This window comes from Castor canadensis, chromosome X, assembly GCF_047511655.1.
Source record: "Castor canadensis chromosome X, mCasCan1.hap1v2, whole genome shotgun sequence".
Classification (NCBI taxonomy): Eukaryota; Metazoa; Chordata; class Mammalia; order Rodentia; family Castoridae; genus Castor; species Castor canadensis.
Window position 1 is genome coordinate 84,390,790 of NC_133405.1, and position 21,306 is coordinate 84,412,095.

The 21,306-nt window shown below is 39.3% G+C and overlaps 1 protein-coding gene across 1 annotated transcript in view; it reads left to right on the forward strand.

Moving 5' to 3' along the window:
- Ophn1 (oligophrenin 1) overlaps nucleotides 1-21,306 on the forward strand; it is a 297,092-nt gene that overhangs the window by 101,492 nt on the left and 174,294 nt on the right. Inside the window, exons 4-5 of the mRNA XM_074062757.1 lie at nucleotides 4,699-4,760; nucleotides 12,692-12,763. Of these exons, the coding sequence (XP_073918858.1) occupies nucleotides 4,699-4,760; nucleotides 12,692-12,763 (134 nt within the window). The remainder of the gene's footprint in view (nucleotides 1-4,698; nucleotides 4,761-12,691; nucleotides 12,764-21,306) is intronic.

Here is a 21,306-nt window from a genome sequence, read left to right on the forward strand (position 1 = left end):
TCCTTTTCTTAGCCAGTTTTTTTAGTCATCATTCCTTTTATCTGAAGAGGGAGATAAGAGCTGAACTCTAATCCTGCTCTGTAGAGACTATTCTCTTCCCAGAGCTCTAATTGATAGTCTGTTCTCCTTCCTAAAGCTTTTATTTTCTTTCCATTAACACTAGAGAACCATTATCAAGGTTAGCTCTCATAAGGTGCGTGAATTATCCATGCATCTGGTTAAAATACATCAGTAAGATGCATTTTAGTAGCTCATGACTCTTAAGTCAGAAATAACCATCATGAAAACCTTCTGCTGTTTTGGCCTTGAAACGTTTTCCAACTCAATGTAGACATGAGCAAGAAAGAGTGAATATGAGAAGGTTTGGGGAACAACACCATTGGGGGGCATTGAATGGACAGACAAAGGGATATGTTATGGTTGTTTTGTCAGTGACTGGCGAATACCTTGTTATCTCAAAGCTGTAGGAACATTGAAATGGGACCCCTTTGTGATGATACAGCTAGCTCTGTGACCTTGGACAAGTGAGTTCCAATCTCTGGGCTTTAGTTTCCTTATGAATAAGATCAGGTAGCTGGGCTAAGATAGATGATCTCTAGAACTCAAGAGATTCTTACCTTTAGAGAGTAAGCTACCACAAGGCAGAGGCTCTGTTGACTCTGCTGAGTGACTCTTGCCTGACACCACATGCCTCACTTGACTTTTGAAATCTGATCAATAAATAAACTTATGGAGTCCTTTAGAGGCCAGATACAGAGCAATGAAGTTCTTCTTGACTCAGTAATTTAATTTTTTTGGTGAGGCTGGGGTTTGAACTCAGGGCTTCACACTTGTAAAGCAGGCACTTTACCACTTGAGCCACACCTCCAGTCCATTTTGCTCTGGTGTTTTGGGGATGGGGTTCTCATGAACTGTTTGCCCAGGTTGGCCTTGAGCTATGGTCCTGCTATTCTCAGCCTCCCTAGAAGCTAGGATTACAGGTTACGAGCCACTGGCGCCAGGCTGTAAAAGTGTTTTAGAAACAGTAATGATGGATGGCCAGCATTATGGATGTAATTAATGCCTTTGACTTGTACACTTAGAAATGGTCAGAATTGCATATTTTATGTTGCATATATTTTACCAAAATAAAAAACTCACAGGCCAGGGCCATGGTTCAAGTGATAAAGCACCTGCCTAGCAAGCCTGAGCTCCTGAGTTCAAACCCCAGTACCACCAGAAAAAAAATGAGAACTAAAAATAATAAAGTCCATGGGGTCACCCACTATGTATGACATCCTAGCCACTCCAGCTCAGCTCCTGACAGCGTCCATATCTGTAAAATATGGGTAATAACCCCACCCTACCTCTCTCGTCCTTGTGAGAAGCAAGTTAACTTGGAAACTTGGCAGGACTTCCAAATCTGCAAAGGGCGGAAGTCAGGTGCCATTATTATCTTGGAGATTTACACATAAACAGCACTTTCAGTTTGTCTTCAGTGCTCTGCAGCATGATAAACTTGCTTTGTCCTATCTGGTAGCACAAAGACAATTTCAGTTACAGTGCAAGAATCTCAGACCTGTGTGGTACCATCAGCATAAAAGCACATGTATAATGGGAATCTCAGAAAAAGAGGAGAGCAAGAAAGGAAAGAAATATTATTTGGAAAGATAATGGCCCCAAACTTGCAAATTTCATTAAAAAAAAAAGCCCACAAGGTTCAAGTAGTAGAGCCCCTGCCGAGCAAGTGTGAGGCCCTGAGTTCAAACCTCAGTATTGCCAGAAAAAAAAAAGGTTGTTGGATGCTGGTGGCTCATGCCTGTAATCCTAGCTACTAAGGAGGCAGAGATTAGGAGGAATGCTGTTCAAGACCAACCGGGCAAATGGTTTTCCAGACCCTGTCTCAAAAATACCCAACACAAAACAGGGCTATTGGAGTGGCTCAAGTGGTAGAATGCCTGCCTAGCAAGCATGAGGCCCCCGAGTTCAAACCATAGTGATGCCAGAAAAAAAACCAAAAAAACAAAAGACTGAACATTGGGCTTTGGGAAGCTTCCAGATTGGTGGTCACATGGAGGTGCTGGGAAGGTGGCATGTCAAGAGAGGGCATGGAAGCTCTGTACCCTTTCCACACATAGCTTCTTAGCATCCACTTGGTGGTTCCAGAGTTGTAGCCATTGTAATATAAATCAGTAAAAGTATGTAAAGTGTTTTCCAGTGTTCTATGAATCATTTCAGGAAATGGTCAAAATTGAGGAGGGGCTCATAGAATCCTTCAGTCTCTAGCAGGTTGGTCAGAAGTATAGGTCACAAGCTAGTACTTGTGACCGGCATCACAAGTATTGGGGGGTACTCTTATGGAACTGAGCCCTTTATCTGTGGGCTAACTGTGGGTAGTGTCATAAATGAATTATAGGACATCCAGTTGGTTTCTGGGGAGTTGGAGAACTGCCTGATGTTACAGAAACCCCCACATATTTGGTGTCAGAGTGTTTAAGTACAGAAAAACTATTGAGTATTTTCCTTTAGAGATGAATCTGGGTTTCCTTGGTCTGGGGAAGGGGGTGGCATTTGTGTTTTTTAAGCTTCCCAAGTGATTCTAATGTGTCAGGGCTCAGGGTCACTGCTTTAGATCTAATGATTTTAAAAAAGTTTAAAAACTGTCCATAAATGCAATTTATGCATTGTGGTCAAATACCACAGAGTAAGAAAATAAAAGTATATTGGGACTTATACTTCCCAGGCTATAATAAATAATAAATTGTGGAAATACATGTGACAGAATGAAAAGGAAACCTAACTGCTTCTGGATTTTAAATCTTACTTTTAAATTTTGATACAATGTTATGTAATATTTATATTATTTTTTGCAATATTCTGTATATCTGTAATATTGTGAGGATTAAAAAAAACTTAGAATTCTTTGAAGGATAATTTATCGTAAGCAAGTACATGGTCAAAGAAGCAAAGATTTGATAATTCATGGCTCCAGGATTCAGTGAAAACCTGCATTTTCTCCTGGAGTATTTTATCAAAGACTTCAGCTTCTTCCTGTCTACAGATACAGTTCTAGTGGCCGAAAGTCTGAGTGCAAGGTGTCAGTGGTTTGATTCCTTGTTGGGGTTGCCCAGGGAGGATATGTTCTAGACTTCTCCATGGCTTATAGGTGGCTATTATCTTCCAGTATCTTCACAGAATTCAGCACTTATTGAATGATTGTTGCCTGTGTTGGGAGCTATACATGCATGTGTCTTATTTGACCACTACAACAACCCTCTGAGATAGCAATTCTAGGTAAGGAAAATGGATCTTAGACAGTCTGAGTAACTTGTGTAAGGTCACACAGCTAGTAAGTCAAATGTGGTTTTCATTTCACCACAATGATATTTTATTTCACCTTTTTTTTTGAGACAGAGTCTCAATTGTGTAGCCCAGGCTGGTCTTGAACTTGCTGTCTTCCTGCCTCTACCTCCTGAGTGCTGGGATTAAAGGCATGTACCACCATGCCTGGCCACAGTGCTTCTAAAATGAAGAAAAGTGGTACATAACACTTTTTCAAACCTTTTGGCAACTTGTGTTTTATTCTATTTTCATAGCCATTATGAAATGACAATAATTAATATTCTCATTTTACAGGTAAGAAAATTAAGTCCTAGAAAGAATAAATTGAGAAAAACTTTGTTTTGGCTGGTACATTGGTCAGTGTGAAAAAATATCCAATATATTCATCTTAATATGAGAAAAGCTTTATTTTAGAGGTTTAGTACATGGCTGCCTGGTCCATTGCTTTGGGACTGTGTCTACGCAGAACATCATGGTAGAAACACAGTGGAGAAAAGTTGGCAGCTGGGAAGCAAAGAGAGAGACAGGAAGAGGCAAGTGTCACAATATCCCCTTCAAAGGCACACCCTCAGTGACCTAACTTCCTTCCACAAGCTCCACCTCCTAAAGGTTCTACCACCTACCAATAGTGCCAACAGGCTGAGGAACAAGCCTTCAATACATGGGGCTTTGAGGGACACTTCAGACCCAAATGATAGTAGTTGGTGACTAGCGGAGCAGGGGCCCACATTCAAGTTTTGAGATTCCTAAGCTATCTTTCTTTGCACAGCAACCCCACTGCCCTTCCCCTAGTATTTTGCTTATGCATGAAATGAGAGAAGTCACAGCCACACCTAAGGGTGACTGGGAGAATTAAATAAAATATTAGCTTTGAAACAACTCTTCTTTTTTTTTGGTGAGACTGGGGTTTGAACTTATGGCTTCATGCTTGCAAAGCAGGTGCTCTGTCACTTGAGCCACACCTCCATTCCATTTTGCTGTGGTTACTTTGGAGATGGGGTCTCAAGAACTATTCGCTTTGGCTGGCCTCAAACCACAGCCCTTTGAATCTTAGCATCCTCACCTGACCTTTTTTTTTTTTACTGGGGTTTGAACTCAGGGCCCTATGGTTGCTGGGTAGGCGTTCTACCACTTGAGCCACTCCCTCATCCCTCTGAAATAACTCTTGAGTCTGGGATTGGTTTGCAAAAAAAAGAATTAAAAAAGAAATCTTCAACAGGCACTGAACACATCCTTCTGCTGGCTTAGATTTGATTTGTTCCTTACTGGCTGTGTGAGCCTGAGGCACTGGTCCCAACTTTGTGTTGCACAGCTCTCTCTGTCCACTTAGCTAGCATTCACCATGATTAATTTGCTTCATCTTTTATTCTCTTACAGCTGAATCTTTCAAGGAATTTGCTGAATTGCTCAATGAAGTAGAAAACGAGAGGATGATGATGGTAGGTCACTCATGCTGGGCCTGGACCTGAGGTCACAGCTGATATTGGAGATTTTTTTTCTGTCTGTTTTGGTTTCATTGGTCTGATTTTTTAGGTTCTGAATGGTGCTGTAAAAATAGTTAGTAAATCTGGTTATTCTGTTTCAAGCTTCTACCCTGACAGTTTGGCATTAGGTAGAGGGAGATTAATGGGGAAATTCTATCCTTACTCATTTCAGAGGACCCTAAATTGGACATTTGAACATGTTCACAAAAATTATAATCTTAGTGTTCTTAATTGATTTATCTATTTATTAATTTATTTCTCTGTTATTCTTCTGTCAGAAATACCAATAGGGGTTTTATTTATATTTGACAATGATTGTTTTATCAAAATCTATGCAATAGTTTTTTTCTTACATTTAAAATCTAATTTAAAAAAAAAGCTACCAGGCTCAAGCCCATTTTTAGAGCAGTTTTAATTTTGCAGAAAAAGTGCGTGAAAAGTAGAGATCTCATATATATCCCCCAGTTCCCATATTAACAACATCTTGGGAACGTAGTAACTTTTGTTGTAATTAATGAGCCAGTATTGATACAGTATGGTTAACTAAAGCCCATTGTTTTACATTAGGGTTCACTCTTTGTGTTGTACATTCTATGAGGTGACAAATACATGACATGTAGCTACTATCATATCATCACCTCACAAAATAGTTTCATGACCCCAAATATCCCCTGTGTTCAACCAATCCCTCTTCCCCCCACCCCCGCACCCGCCACCACTAAAACCTTATCAACCATTGATCTTTCCTTTTACTGTATTTTGGCTTTCTCAGAATGCTGTGTACAAGGAATCACACATCTTTTCTGGTTGACTCTTTGACTTAGCAATATGCATTTTTGTTTCCTCTACATCTTTTCATGGCTTCATAGCTCATTTCTTTTAATTAGTAAGTAATATTTCATTGTATGATATCCACGCCTTCCGAGGGACATCCTGAATGATTATAAATTCTGGCCATTATAAATAAAACTGTTATAAACATTAATGTTTAATTTTTTGTGTGCACGTAAGTTTTTAGCTCATTTGGTTAAATGCTAAAGACTGTAAATTTCTGGCTCATGGTAAGAGTAGATTTACTTTTGTAAGACTCTGTCAAATCATTCCAAAGTGGGTGTACCGTTTTTGTATTCCTACCAATAATGAATAGGAATTCCAGTTGCTCTATGTCCTTGTCAGCATTTGGTGTTGTCAGTGTTCTGAATTTGGCCATTCTAAAAGCTGTGCAGTGATACCTCGTTCTTATTTTAATTTTTAATTCCCTACTGACGTGTAATGTTGAGCATTTCTTCATATGCTTAATTGCCATCCGAATATCTTCTCTGGTGGGTTGTCTGTTCAGGCTTCTTTCAATTTTTTAGACTGATTGTTTACTTTCCTTTTGAGTTTTAAGATTTATTTGTATATTTTAGATGACAGTCCTTTATTGGATATGTATTTCACAAAGATTTTCTTAGCAGTGTCTTTTGCAGAAGTTTGTATTTTTAATGAAGTCCAATTTATCAAATTTTTCTTTCATAGATCGTGCTTTTTTGTTTTATCTAAAAAGCCATCAGCAAGCCCAGGGTCATCTAAGTTTTCTCCTCTGTTATACTGTGGTGCTGGAGATGGAACACAGGTCCTTGGATATTCTAGGCAAACACCCTACCACTGAGCTACACCCCCAGCTCTTCTAGGTTATCTTCTAGGACTTTTGTACATTGAGGTCTATGACCCATTTTGAATCAGTTTTTTGGACGGTTTAAGATCTTGTGTCTAGATTCATTTTTACCTTGTGGATATCCAGTTGTTATAGCACCATTTGTTAAAAAAGTCTATCCTTTATCCATTGAATTACCTTTTCTCCTTTATCAAGATCAACTGCCAGGTATGGTGGCTGAAACCTGTAATCCTAGCTACTTAGGAGGCAGAGATTGGGAGGATTTCAGGTTGAGGCCAGCTCAGGCAAAATGTTCACAAGACCCCATTTCAACCAATGGAGTGTGATGGTACATGCCTGTCATTTCAGTTATGGGGAAGCACAAATAGGAAGGTCACAGTGCATGCCGGCTCCAGCATAAAGTGAGACCTTTCTTCCAAAATAACCAACATGAAAAGGGCTGGGAGTGTGGCTCACGTGGTAGAACACCTGCCTACCAAGTGTGAGGCCCTGAGTTCAGTCCCCAATACCATCAAAAAGAAAAAGATCAATTAACTGTATTTGTGTAGATCTATATTGTAGACAAATGTAATGGGTACATTTGTCTATTCTTTCTCTAATACCATATGGTATTGAATATTATGACTTTTTTTAGTAAGTTTTGACATAAAGTATAAAGTTTAGAATCAGTTTGTTAATATCCACAAAAGTTTGCCAGCATTTTGACTGCGATTGCATGGGATGTATTGATCAAATTGGAAAGAGCTGACATCTTAAAAACACTGTCTCTTTGTATCCAGGAACACAGATTATCTCTCCATTTATTTGTGTCTTACTTGGTTTATTTCATCAGAGTTTTGTAACTTCTTCATGCAGATCTTCTACATGTATTTTGAGATTTGTACTTAACAATTTCATTTTTTGTAGAGCCTAATTATTTTAACACTTTAAAAGATAATTGTTTTCTGTGGTCACTATACCAGCAGTACCAGCGTCACCTGGGAAATTGCCCTTGGTCCCAACCTAGACCTTCCAGAGACTTAAATATGCAAATACTGATGTTGATCAATTTTCATTTTTATTAGGGGCATGAACATAAGGTGGAAAGTGTGTAAGGGATAGTAAAGTGATCTGCCTTCCCTGACTCTCACGAGATGAATTTTTATTGGCATCTTAGTTTCATTAAACTCATTTATTCCAAGAACAAGAGATCTTTTATATATAATCCCTCTTCTTCCTTTTTAGCAGTGTAGTACTGGCTTCTCGGAATACTGCTTCTTTTTCTTCTAGGTCCCTAGAGAAGCAGGATTGAAGGCAGGCCTCGGAGGTAGGGGAATTAGAGACTTTGGCTGTAATTCTGGCCCTGCCACTAGCTTAATTTTTGATCTCAGACTAATCACTTTATTTTTCTGGGCCTCCCTGTACTTTTTTGTAAAGTGAGTAAAATAATCCCCACCTCTTACGGTTTTTATGAAGCACTCCAAATGATATAATACATATGGAAGTGTTTTATAAAGAGGCAAAACATTGTTTATATAAGTGTTGTTTTTCGTTATTTTTAGTCACTCATAAGACTTTGCTTGTGAAAATATGATTGGGAATTGTTTCAGTTTAATAAATTTGCTTCCAAAGATACCAAGGAGACACCATTACGAGAGGTTTATATGAAACCTCTTAGATAGCCCACTAGTGAATCCACACTCTCTTGAATGTTCTCTTCTGCCCAAAGACCTTGTGGACTGGTGTCCATGTTGTTTTCAGAGGCATTTACCCCATTTCATTCAAATGCTGCTAGTAAGTTCAGCTGTATTTTTCTTTAGCACTGGTTGTTTCTTGATCTCCTTTCTATACACACTAACAAAGCTTTTAAATATTGAAGTAGGATTTATCTTTTGAGATGTTGTTTTTCTCACCCTTCTTGCTGGCTCTGTGCCACATGACTGACTCATTTGCTTCTGTCTTTAATATGTTGGGTCTTTTCTTTCCCACAACTTTGCAATCATGTATTGAGTGTTTGCTCCCCATTTCCGACTTAATTCCAGGAATGCTGTGAAGGTTAGTGAGGATATTTTCATAGCATGCCAGGAATTCATTGCTTGATTGCACCTCTCCCATTTCCTGGGGCAGGGGCAAAAGGACTCCTCTTCCCTAATCCGGATAACGTGGGAGGTGTCTAACCGATTTATATCCTTTCTAAAGGATATAAGATTTGGAGTAACAGCAAGGTGAGAATGTGGCATTGGCCTGTGTCTCATCATCTCCATAAACGATCATAAATTCTAGTAGGAACTGCAAAAGAGGAAATGTGGAGCATCCAGCTGCGATGTTCTTAGAAGTTCTCTGGGGGACACTGTAGTATCTTAGAGGTGGCCTTTAAGCCCCTGGATTGTGGACTTCCTATATAATGAGGAAGCTTGTCTAGATGCTTTTCTTAATCTAAAGGGGTTCTGTTGGCAATGTGCAAGGTCTGTCTTTGAGGACTGCCAAAAATAACCTAAAGAGGCCCATCCTGTTTCAAGGAGTGTATCTGCAGTTCATGCTTTTGGTAATTTGTTAACCATCCTGAGCAATCTTGCAGTATTAGACTAGACACTGTATTCTGCTAAAGGCCTTATCCAGTGTTCATTTGCATTATTCAATAGTAACCTGATTAGGTAAACTCACTAATGTGTTTAGGACAGTAAATCTCATAGTGGGGCATCTACCCTAATGTGGAAGGTAGAAATTTTTCTCCAAGGAAGCTCAAAAAAACAGATACAGTGGTCAGAAAGGTGATTAAAGATCAGTTTACTTAAAAAGGATTTTTGAATGCTTGCTAGACTTCTAAGAGGTTTAAGGGTAAAACAGAATGAGAAAGAAAAAGAGCCAAACTTCAATATGACCTTTTCCTACACCCCTAGCTCTTTGTTCTGGCAGAATAATAACGAATGAACATCAAAGAGGAGAAAAGGTTCAGAGTATCTATTTGTGATGTAAGTGACTGGGAGCAGTATTGCCAATTAGGTTAAGGGAAAACCATGGACTCTTAGTTCAGTGATGTATGTGCTCCTTTCCTTGACTGAGCAGGGGCCAATCATGTTAAAAGCAGTAGCTTTATGGACCCAGTGTGAAAAATTGCCTGCATCCCTCCTTATGCAGGACAATACCCTTTGGAACATGAAAAAACAGCAACTGTGCCATCCTTGGGGTACCTGAATATGCAGAGGCTCAGCTGGGCATCCATGCAGAGGCTCGGCACATGCTACTCTGTTCAAGTGGACTGTTCACAGCCTAGTCAATATTTCCCAGATGGCCACTTTTTATGTGTTAATTCTATAAAATTGGAGATGGTTCTTCCAATTATCTGTTGCTATACAACAACTGATTCTAAAACCTAGTGTTTTAAAATAAAACTATTATATCTGATTAGTTTGTAAGTTAGGAATTTAGGCATTTCTTGGGTTCCATGTGGTGTTATTCACCTGGCAAATATGGTGGGTCCAAATTGGCATTTCTCACATTTCTGGGAACTTAGAGGGGATGTCTGGAACTGAAGGTTTGGCTGGTGTGAGATAGTGACTAGAATGTCCACATGGGGCCTCTCTAGCTTTTAGTCTCAGAGTAGTCCAGCTTTTTATAATGCTGTCTCAGGTCTTCCAGAAGGAGTGTACTAAGAAAACAAAATGGTCACTGATCACTTTTCATGACCTCAGAAGTCACATAGTGCCACTTCTGCTGTACTCTACTAGTTCAAAACAGTAACAAGCCCATTCACATTCAAGGTGGGGGGACTTAGACCACATCTCTCAATGGGAGGAACGCCAAAGAATTTGTGGCTATGTTTTTTTGTTATTTGTTTTTGGCGGTACTAGGGTTTGAACCTAGGGCTTTGCACTTGCCAGGCAGGTGCTCTATTGCTTGAGCCATGCCACCAGCCCTTTTTGCTCTGGTTATTTTGGAGATAGGGTCTTGCTTTTTGCCCTGCCATCCTAGAATGTGATTCTTCTATTTTACCATGCCCAGCTTTTTTGTTGTTGTTGTTGAGATGGTATCTCCCAAACTTTTTTCACCTGGAGTATGGCCTAGAACTGTGATCCTTCAGATCTCAAACTCCTGTATCGCCTGGGATGACAGGTGCATGCCACTGCATCCAGCTAGTAGTTGAGATGGGGTCTTGTGAATTTTTTGCTCAGGCTGGCCTCAAGCTACTATTCCCTGATCTCAGTCTCCCACATAGCTAGGGTTATAGGTGTGAGCTACTCAACTCTGTGGCCATGTTTTAAGACTTCCACAATAGTACATAGGAAAAGTTACTTCCTGTATGGGGTCTGTGACACCAGTAACCTAATTTGTTTCTAGGTGGGTACGCAAAGTTAATAGCATAGAATTCATAATCCAAGAATGTGTAGAATGTGTTGGGCAAGAGATCTTGGCTGGTGTTTTTTAATTTTTTTTTTGTGGTACTGGGGTTTTAATTCAGGACCTCATGCTTGCTAGGCAGGCACTCTACCATTTGAGCCTAGAATAATTCTTGTTTTCAATCAAGGAGAATCTTTAATGTTTTTACTTTTTTTCATATGGCATTCCTTTTTCACATGACATTCTTTTATTAAAAGAAAAAAGAGTAGTACTGCAAGATCAGGGATGTATTTTGTTAAAATAAATTCTAGAAATAGTAAAAAGTTATTTGTCCATATTATTTCACAACTCATAAATTGTTTATCTCAAGGAAACAGACAGGGTCTGTAAGACTTTCCAGGCAAGAGATCTATTTTTAATGAGTCAACAAGCATAGGGAAAGGTTACGTGACTTTGTAGGTTTAGGCCTATATTACACAGGGTTTAGAAAGTCAGCTGTGGAAATAATGGTGATCAGGCGACATATAGCCTAAGAAAAAACTATTTCTTACCTAGTTTTACATTTCCTGCTCAATGTTGGCAGTCTTAGGAGTTGCAATAGATCAGAATGTCAGGGTCACCAGGTTGCTTTTCATATACAGGTTAGTATTGCCTTGTTAGTTTGTCCATTTAGTGGAACATTGAATCTATTTAGACACAAAACAGGGGACCCAAAATACCTACAGCATGTGGATCAATTATATACTGAACCCTCAACTTTCCATACTTTTTGGTGGTAGGTTGAAAACTCAGTCTGGAGAATTCAGAACTGGTCAAAATGATTTTCTATGTTCTATTTTTTTTGTGGTGCTGGAATCAAACCCAGGGTCTTATACATGCAAAGCACACACAACCACTTAGCTACGTCCTCAATCCCATCTTTTGTTTTCGTTATGAAGATATACTTGTCTTACTGGTAGTTTATTTTTCATCCAACAAGAAAACCAGTTATTATTTCTCTTTTCTTATAATTGATGAAAATCAGTGTGGTGAGTCCTAAAAGCCAGTCCTTTGCATGCCTTCCCTGAGGTTTTCCATTATAGTGAAGCTAACTCTCACCATGAGGAAACAGATCTCACTTGTTGTCTTGGACAGGTGCAGTCTCCTAAGACATTTCTATAAAGTAAATGCTTTGTATACATTTACCTGCCCACAGAACAAGGGCTCTGTTTTGGATCATATGTTTTTATATCTCCAAAACCTATCAATGCCAGTATTTATAATTGCTGGAAAAACTATTTCTATCAACTTCTGAACATATATAGTTAGATAAGGTGAAGCCTGTTCTAGCATTCTGTAATACTATAACATAATGCCTCAAGTTCTGAAGGAAATGTTCTGGTTTTATGACGTACTGGATCACGAATGAAAATAATTTATCCTGGGGTTTATCCTGCTGCTAACTCTTTTGCCTCCCATGAAATGGTTTACACTTGCTGCACTTGGCCTTTCCATGTATTTGCCATCCTCTTTTCCATGTATACTTTGCAGGCTCTTTGTGTCTGTTGCTGGATATGACTCTAGATGTTTACTGATTAAAAACTCAGATCAGACTACTATTAAAATTACAAAGAAATACCTCTTACGTTCCTTCTTTCATAGCATTTGATTTTCAGAGACATTATAGAAAGAAGCAGTAACAAAACCCAACAATCCAGAAAACCAGTTAATATTATTTTTTGATACTGGGAATTGAACCCACGACCTTGCTAATGCTAAGCATGTCCTCTACCACTGAGCTGCACCCCCTAGACCCAGTTAAATTTTTATAGGATGATATATTATAAGAGAATACTCTAGTAATAAGGAAATTTGTACTGGAAACTTGTTGACCTAAATGTTATTTTATGTGTTTTTGTCTCCTTTTCTATAGGTACAAAATGCTAGTGATTTGCTGATCAAACCCCTGGAAAATTTCCGGAAGGAGCAGATAGGTTTCACAAAGGTACATTTTTTTTTGTAATGTGTATAAATTTTTTATAGCAATTGTGTAGTTGTTTGAGTTATTGCTCTTCACTCTACAAGGATGTGATGATTAATTTTATGTTTCATTCTTGCCATAAGATGCCCAGATATCCCAGACAGTTGGTTGAACTTATTTTTAGATATATCTGTGAGGATGTTTCTAGAATAGATTAGCATTTTAACTGCTGGACTTAGTAGAAAAGATCTGCTCTCATCAACATGGGGTTGCATCTTCTAATCCATCAAAGGTCTGATTAGAGCAAAAAGGTCGAAGAAGGTTGAATTAACTATCAATGTGGGATAACTTGGGATATGAATCTTCTCCTGCCCTCAGTGTTCCTGGTTCTTAGGCCTTCAGACTCAGATTGGAATATACACCAATAGCTGTCAGGGTCTCAGACCTTCAGATGACAGAATGTTTCATTTCTCAGCTTTCATAACCAATAGCTTATGATAAATATCTTCCTCCAGCCTTCCAGACTTAACACAGAAATTGGTACCAAGAAGTGAGATGCTGCTGTAACAAATATAGTCATGTGTCACTTAACAATGGGGATGCATTCTGATAAATGCATCTTCAGGTGATTTCATCATTGTGAGAACGTCATAAAGAGTAGAGTACTTAAACAAACCTAGATATGGTGTCAGTCATTCATTCAACATGGCCTCTTTATCAATCAAGGAATGAAGTAAACACAAGATGTATAAGGCTGCTGCTAGCATAACACAGCACTACTGTTTACAGCAAATGTTTTTTTTTATAAAAAGAGTGTGCTCTAAAATGATAAAGCATATAGTATAGTAAATGTATAAAGCAGTAGCGTAGTAATTTATTATCCTTATTGAGTATTAGGTACTGTATTATATGTGCTATACTTTATTTGGTGGCACTGGGGTTTGAACTGAGGGTGTCATGCTTGCTAGGTAGAAGCTATACCACTTGCGCCACACCTCTAGCCCCATGTGTGCTGCACTTTTATGTGACTGATAGCACAGTACTTCCTTCTATGGTAGCATCACTACAAAGATATGAGTGATGCTTTGAGCTATGATGTAACTATGGCTATAATGTCACTAGATGATAGGGGTTTTTCAGCTCCATTTTAATCTTATGAGACCACTTTCATATATGTGGTCTGTTTTTGACCAAATGTCATTATGTGACATGTGACTGTATCTAAAAAATGTGGAAGTACTATTGGAACTGGGCAATTGGTAGAGGCTGGAAGAGATTTTGAGGCACATATTAGCAAAAGTTGACATTGCTGTGAAGAGACTTTTCTACCTGGCAGAGCTGCCTTTTCAGTATTGGAAGGCTAGGTTGTCCCTAGACTGTGCCGTAAGGGATAGGCCACTGCAGAACACAGAGTGCACAGCTCCCTTCCTACTCTCCACAGAGAGCAGCCACATAAACAGTGCATGGGACCAACCTGCAGAGTTGTGATAGTGATAATGCCATCCTAGTGGGCTTCAAAACCACAGCATTGAGCCAAAGAGGATTATTCTGAAGCCTTACGATTTCATGGAGTTCATCTTGCTTGATTTTGGACTTGATTGGAACCCATCTTTCTTTTATATTTCTCCTTTTAAGAATGGGAATGTCTGTCTCATGCCTATCCTTCCATTTTTTTTTTCTTGCAAGCACATTACTTGTTTGGTGTCACAGGTTCATAGCTTGGAGAGGAATTTTTACTTCAGAATGAATGTTCCTCAAGAATCAACCATTTCTGTTTTATGTGCTGTTTAGATGATACTTTGTATTTTAGACTTTTGAAGTGATACTGGAATTAATTAAGATTTTTGTGTTTGTTGGAATGGGATGATTACATTTTGCATGTGAGAAAAGTGTAAACTTTGGGGAGCCAGGGTGGGATGTTATGGAATGAATGCTTATGTCTTCCCAAATTCAGATGTTGAAATCCTGACCCCCCAAGATGATAGTTGTTAGGAGGTGGTGTCTTTGGTAGGTAATTGGGTCTTGATGGTGGAATCCTCATAAATTAGTGCCCTTACAAGGAGAGCATGAGAGAGATGATTTATTTCTATGCCATGTGAGGACACAATGAGAAGATGACCCTCACCAGACACTAACCTTCTGATACCTTATTCTTGGACTACTCAGTCTCCAAAACTGAGAAATAAGTGCTTATTGCTTATGCCATCCATTATGTGGTGTCATATTTTAGTAGCCCAACCTAAGACAAGAGGTAAGAGGATTCAGCTCAAAACAGTCACAAATCATGAGAAATTGGTTGGAATTGGCTCCTGACCATGTTACAGTGACCTATAGCTAATGGGTCCCACATTTTTTCATTAAGCTATGCTGTCTAGATTCATGCTGTAAGGAATAATTTTCTTTCCTTTGAAAATTGCCCAGTCTGTGATATTCTGTTTAACACATGAAGCAGTCTAAGACAAAGCTATGGATTGGTCCCAGAACCCACCTCACACATGGCTAGGCAAGCGCTTGACACTGAGCTACACCCCCAGCTCACTCCCATCAATTTTTGACTGTAGATTTGTAAGACAAATATATTAGCACCTGCCTCCTTTTAGTCCTCAACCTTTTATCATCCACACCTTCATTTTTCATTGTTAGGATTAGTATTTTTATTATTCTAATCTGGGACTTTAATGAAATCTTCTTGACCTTTATCATTTAGGCTTATTTTACAGTGGCAAAAAAATTTCAAGATTGATCCCATGTTTCTTAGTGATGAGGTTATTCATGAATTTTGATGACATGTGTCATTGGGTTCATGTATGTGCTAATTTGTGGTAGATAGGAGATATCAAAGATAATCTCCTTTACCCTTTTCTCCTATTTGCTTGTCTAATAGACTTAGAGTTCTGTGTCCACCTACTCTAGACTCTTGCTTGGTTAATTCCTATTACTACCACCTCAAAAGTCCCAACACATGCAAAGTTTGTGAGTCCTTGCCTTTGTGTACATTTTAACCGTCACTTAATTAGCAGAACCCTTCTTACCACTGTCTTCATTCCCACCACCATGTAACTTCCCTACCCCCCCGACCCAAGATCAAGGAGGACAAACAAGGCTTAGTCCAGCTCTGTTCATAATGGGTCTTTCATCCTGCAGTGTAGAATGCTGGACTGTCCACTAGAGATGGCAGAATAAAGACTTAGTCATCCCCTGTAGTCACATGACAGGGAGAGTATTTGTACCCTTTGATTCATATTTTTTGAGTCTTGTCAGAGTTGCCACTTTATGATGTTTTCAGTTCTTTTTTGAGGATGCCTTGCCAGAGAGGAATAGCCATTGAATCAGGCCTTTGTGTGGTTTCTGTTGGGCCAGGGCCAAATTGTCTGACGAAGACATCTGAGTCTGCATTTAACCCACTTCTTGGATAGCTGGAGCTAGGGTGGAAGCTATGATATAGTGTGTTCTAACCCAAAGACGGCAGGCAAGAGGCCGTTGACAGCAGGACCTGGACTTGTCAGTCAACTTGCTGTTTCATCTCCATCAACAGAGATCATGAAAGGACCTGTTCTGGAGCTAGATGAGGCTGAAAAAGTCCAGAAAGGGGGATAAGGCACAAACCTGACAGGGTAGATGCAGCCAAAGGTGTTAGGGTTGGCCTGCATTCCAAAGGCCAGTGCATGCCCTGGGAGAGCCTGGGAGGAAGCAGCAGGGAATCAGTCACCAATGATAGTCTTCCAAGAATTTGAATTTCAGATTTTCCTGTATGTTTGGGTGTCAGTGGCCATGAGAATGCATTAGGAGAAAGAATCAAGTAGTCAAGCCTGAGAACTAAAGTATGTGACAGTGATTTATAAATGAACACTAGAACAATTTATAGTGGCACTGAGGAGCTGAAATTTAAAATTTATTTCATTGTAATTAATTTAAGTTAAAATAACCATCTGTGGCTAGTGGCCAGTGTGTAGATCTAACAAGTATTTAAAAATGTTTTGTAAGTAGAGAAATGTGGGGGAGCCAATAGTTATTTAGTGCTTACTATGTATCAGGACCTTTACTAGTATTTCGTTCTTAGAAAACCCTATGAGAAAGATAGTATCCTTTATTTTGCAGTAAGGAAATTAGGGCTCTGAGAGGGTAGGAACTTGCCCAGGGTCACACAGGCTACAAAATAGTAGACCCAGGATTTAAACCCACATTTGTTTGAGTCTCTCCAATCCCAGACTCCATTTTCTTTACTCTGAATGGTATGGCATCATTTTGTTCCTGTTTCTTAGTTCCAGCTATACACCAGAAAAACTTAAAATTAAATGACCTAATACAGGAAATTCAAAATTCTTAATTACTAGTTTTCATTAACAAATAAAAGTCCAGTATGTTAAGATTGCAAGGAATTTGGTAATGACTTTCTGTAGTAGGAGGGTCAGGAGGAATAATGAGCAGCCAGAAAATGACTGAATGAGTCAGCTGGGCATTTTGTTAACTTGCAGCCCAAATCATTCCTAACACTGGATTAGATTGTGTGTTAGAGTCTTTAAAGAAGCAGAAGAGGTTCTGTAATGATGGCTCCATTTAGTGATCTTTCAACTTTGCAGTTGTGAAAGCAATAGGCATTAGTGATCTTTTCTCAGACTAGCAATATTTGGTATAATGCTCTCTTACCATGCTGGGTAGTGGTACAGATCTGGAGTGCTCAGTCAATTGATCATGAGTGTGCTATGATCATGAGTCACATGATCATAATACACTCAACAGTGTGCTGTGTTGGTAACCATTTTTTTGCAATACTTAAGCAAACTCAGTGTCTCACATTCTAGGGAAGTGTTCTGCCACTAAACTACACCCTGACCCCTTTAAAAAAATTTGTTTTGAGACAGGGTCTAGGTCATTTCCCCTGATTGGCCTTGAATTCTGAATCCTTCTGCCTCAGCCTTCTGAGTAGCTGGGATTTCAGTAGTGCCACACCATGCCCAGCTCTGTGTGGCTAAGCTTTGATGCTCAGTAGGTTAAGTATAGTAAAGGCATTTTTTATTTACAATGTTTTTAAGTTATGATGAGTTTATGAGGACGTAACGCCATCATAAGTTGAGGGGTTTGTGTGTGTGTGTGTGTGTGTGTGTGTGTGTAGCCTGAGATTTAAGGAATTGGTTCACATAATTGTGGGAGATGACAAGTCCAAAAGTCCCAAATTTATAGGACAGGTTGGCAACCTAAGGAAGAGCTGATGATGTGACTCGGATCTGAAGGCATTCCTTCTTCTTCAGGTGACTTCAGCCTTTTTTGCTCCCGGGAGAAATCTGCTTTACTCCATGTCTACTGATTTTAATGTTAATCCAATCTAAAAGATTATGAAATATTTGGGTAATGTGGAGTAGCCAAATTGTCACATCAAATCACCCATCCAATACCATGAGAACATTTGTTGTTGATTAAGCGCTCTGGAGGGTAGGCAGTTCTAAGGTTCAGTAAGTGCCCTCCACATCTCTCTGCAGTTCTTAGTCTTTTCTTCGGGGTGCTAAGATGGCTGTCACATGTCATCATATTGCATTGTCACATATTAGCATCTCATGCAGGAAGGAAGGGAAAGGGCTCTTTTCATATAACATTTTTTGTCTTTTATTCAGAGAAAAATATCTTCTCAAAGCCACCAGCAGACTTTCCCATATACCTCATTGGCAACAGCTGAGTTGTGGGCCAAGTCTTAGGTCAATAATTGGCAAAGTGAAATGGGAATATTAAAACTCCCCCTTGGCTCAAGGGCGAGGCTCATTTTCCCTGAGAACATTGCCTGCCCACTTGCCTGACATCTGAAGAACTAGGAAGAAGAGGATGGCTGTTAAGTTGGTGACAAACAGTGACTGTCATCATGGCCCTTTGAAAATAGAGATGTTGAACACTAACCAGGAACCTCTGGAATATAGTCAAGAGGGATAAAAAGAGAAAAATTCTGGTTGTCTGTCTGTAGCATTTAGTATAGAAATCACAGATAAGCTTTCACTGTATCCTATCTTCTGATGAGAGATTACACCAAAGACCCAGCAAGGGAAAGTGACCCTTTCATGGTTTCACAGCAGCTAATAACAGAGTGAGGGATAGATCCCATATTCTGATTCCTACCATCATGCAATTTGGATCACATTTGGCAATCTTGCAGGTCTTAGACATTTTAAGAACTTACACAGAAATTATTCCTGCCTATGGTGGCTTAAATATTTTAAAATTTAATTAAATTTGACTACTAATCTTCATTCATATTGTAGTTTATATTTAGTAGCAGAAGGGACCTTCAAAGCTATTATTCCAATGTAATTTTTAGATGAGGGAACTGAGCCTTAAAAATAAAGTGACTAACCCAGGGGCACAGTTTGTGAGTAGGTGAAAATGGGACCAGCATCCAAGTCATCTGATTCCTAGTCTGATGAACTCATACTTTCCCTCAAAGATTTTATTCTTATGATATTTTGGACAGAGCTCTGTCATTTTTATTTGCACTCGAATCATTTATAATCTTAGGAGCAGACTTGAAACTTCAGGTGGGGGATGACTTGCAGGCCCAATGTCATGATCTTCATTTAACTCTTCCCTGCATCATCCATTTCCCTTCAGACAGACTCAGCTATACTTCTCTGCATCAGTTTCCTTATCTGAAAAAGACAAAAGGTGCTACCTATGTAGTTTATGTACTTCTAAAGTTCTGTGACTAGCATAAACCCAAAGTAGAACCTAGTGAGGTCTCTAGACTGCCATTTTGAAAGCCAAGTGGTATATTTCTAAGTTAAAAATTTTCTAAGCCAGTATCCATCCAGATACCTTAAGTTAATGGAATGTTTTATTTACTTGCCTTTGTATTAGCCAAAGTGGATATTTGTGAATTCTATGTTTTAATTGGCACTATATTGTCAGTCCCACCAGGCACAATAGTCCTGGACAAGGTCCATCTTCCAAAGCCAGACTTCCTTTGAAGCAGCTCCCCAGGAATCTGGATTCTGCTCACAGAGGGACAAAAACTCCCCAGGACAAGATGGCCAGAGACTTTTTTTTTGAGACAGGGTCTCATTATGTAGCCCAGACTGACCTTGACCTTGAGATCCTCCTGCCTCATCCTGAATGCTGGGATTGCATGCGTGCACCACCAGCCTGGCTAACCAGAGATACTTTTGCTTGCTTATTTGCATAGCCTTTGTGTATTGGAGATACAATATACTTAGCTGCTTTTTTTTTTTACATCCTTTGACACTTAGGCAAGAGTTGGCATTATTAGGCAGTAAAGGAAAAATTGCTTTAAATCTTATCCAGAACATATTTTTGTTGCTAAGGGTTGAACCCAGGGTTTCACATATGCTAAGCATGTGTTCTATCACAGAGGCAAACCCCAGTGCTTACCAACTAGGATTTTATATTCAAAGAAATGTTTTAGAGTAACGTTTTCAAAGCATTCCCTTTCCTTTCCTTGGCTATGTCAGGGAATGTACCAAGTCATCATCATGACCTTCGTATCATCATCTCTGTCCTTATCAAACTCTCAGCACGTGTTTGGAATTTACCATACATTATCTCTTTTGAGCCTTGCAACAAGCCTATGATGCAGGTATTACAATTATCTTCATTTTGCAGATGAGGATACTGAGCCAGGGAAATAAGTTTAAGTAAGATGGCATTTAAGCTCAAGTGAAAACTCCCACCTGGGGGGATCATGGGAAATTGTTGGCAGATGAGATTGCCTGCTAATACATTTAGCAATTTAATTGGAACTCCAATTTTTAGTCCTTTATGACATTTATCATGGTCACAAAATATTTTTGTGGGAGCCCCAGAAAATCTCCCATATTTGTAGGAATAACAACATAATAAAGCACCTTAGAGCTCAGGGGCATACAGGTATAAGCATTTATTTCTAGTTCACACATCTGTGTGTTGGCTGGGATGGCTCTCTTGACCTCAGTTAGGCTTGATAGGATAGAGCTTGGGTCAGGCCTCACACTCCATTTAGGTCTGCTCCATGGGTCTGTATTTTTAGGAACCAAGGAGTTACCTGGAGCATCGTCTTCTCCTGGCAGCAATGCACAGTGTGTAAGCAGAGATGTGTGAGCATTTTTAGAGCTGTGCGTAAAGCTGACACACCGTCACTGCCTTGCAAATTCTATTGGCCTAAACAAGTCATATGGTCAAGCCCAATAGCAGGAAGGAAATGAAATAAATTCTGCTTCTAGGTGGAGAAACAGCATCATCACATGGCAAGGTACATAGATACATGCAGAGGGGGAGATTTCTGAACAGCAATTCAATCTACCATGTCCAGGCTGAAAGTTAGTGGTGATTTTTTAGGAAAGAGCTAGAAAAAATACTCTGGTGGAGACTTAGCGATGTAATGAGAAGAGGACTGGGACCAGGAGATCTGGGTTTGAATCCTAATCCCTCACTCTTTTTTTTCCCTGCTTGGATTTGAGCCCAGGGTCTCACAGTGCTAAGCGAGTACTTGTTGAGGTACACCTTTTAACGCCTAATCCTGACTCCTACTTGATATGAACTTGACCAAGTCATTATTCTTCACAATACCTTAACATTGAGTGTTCATGTGATCT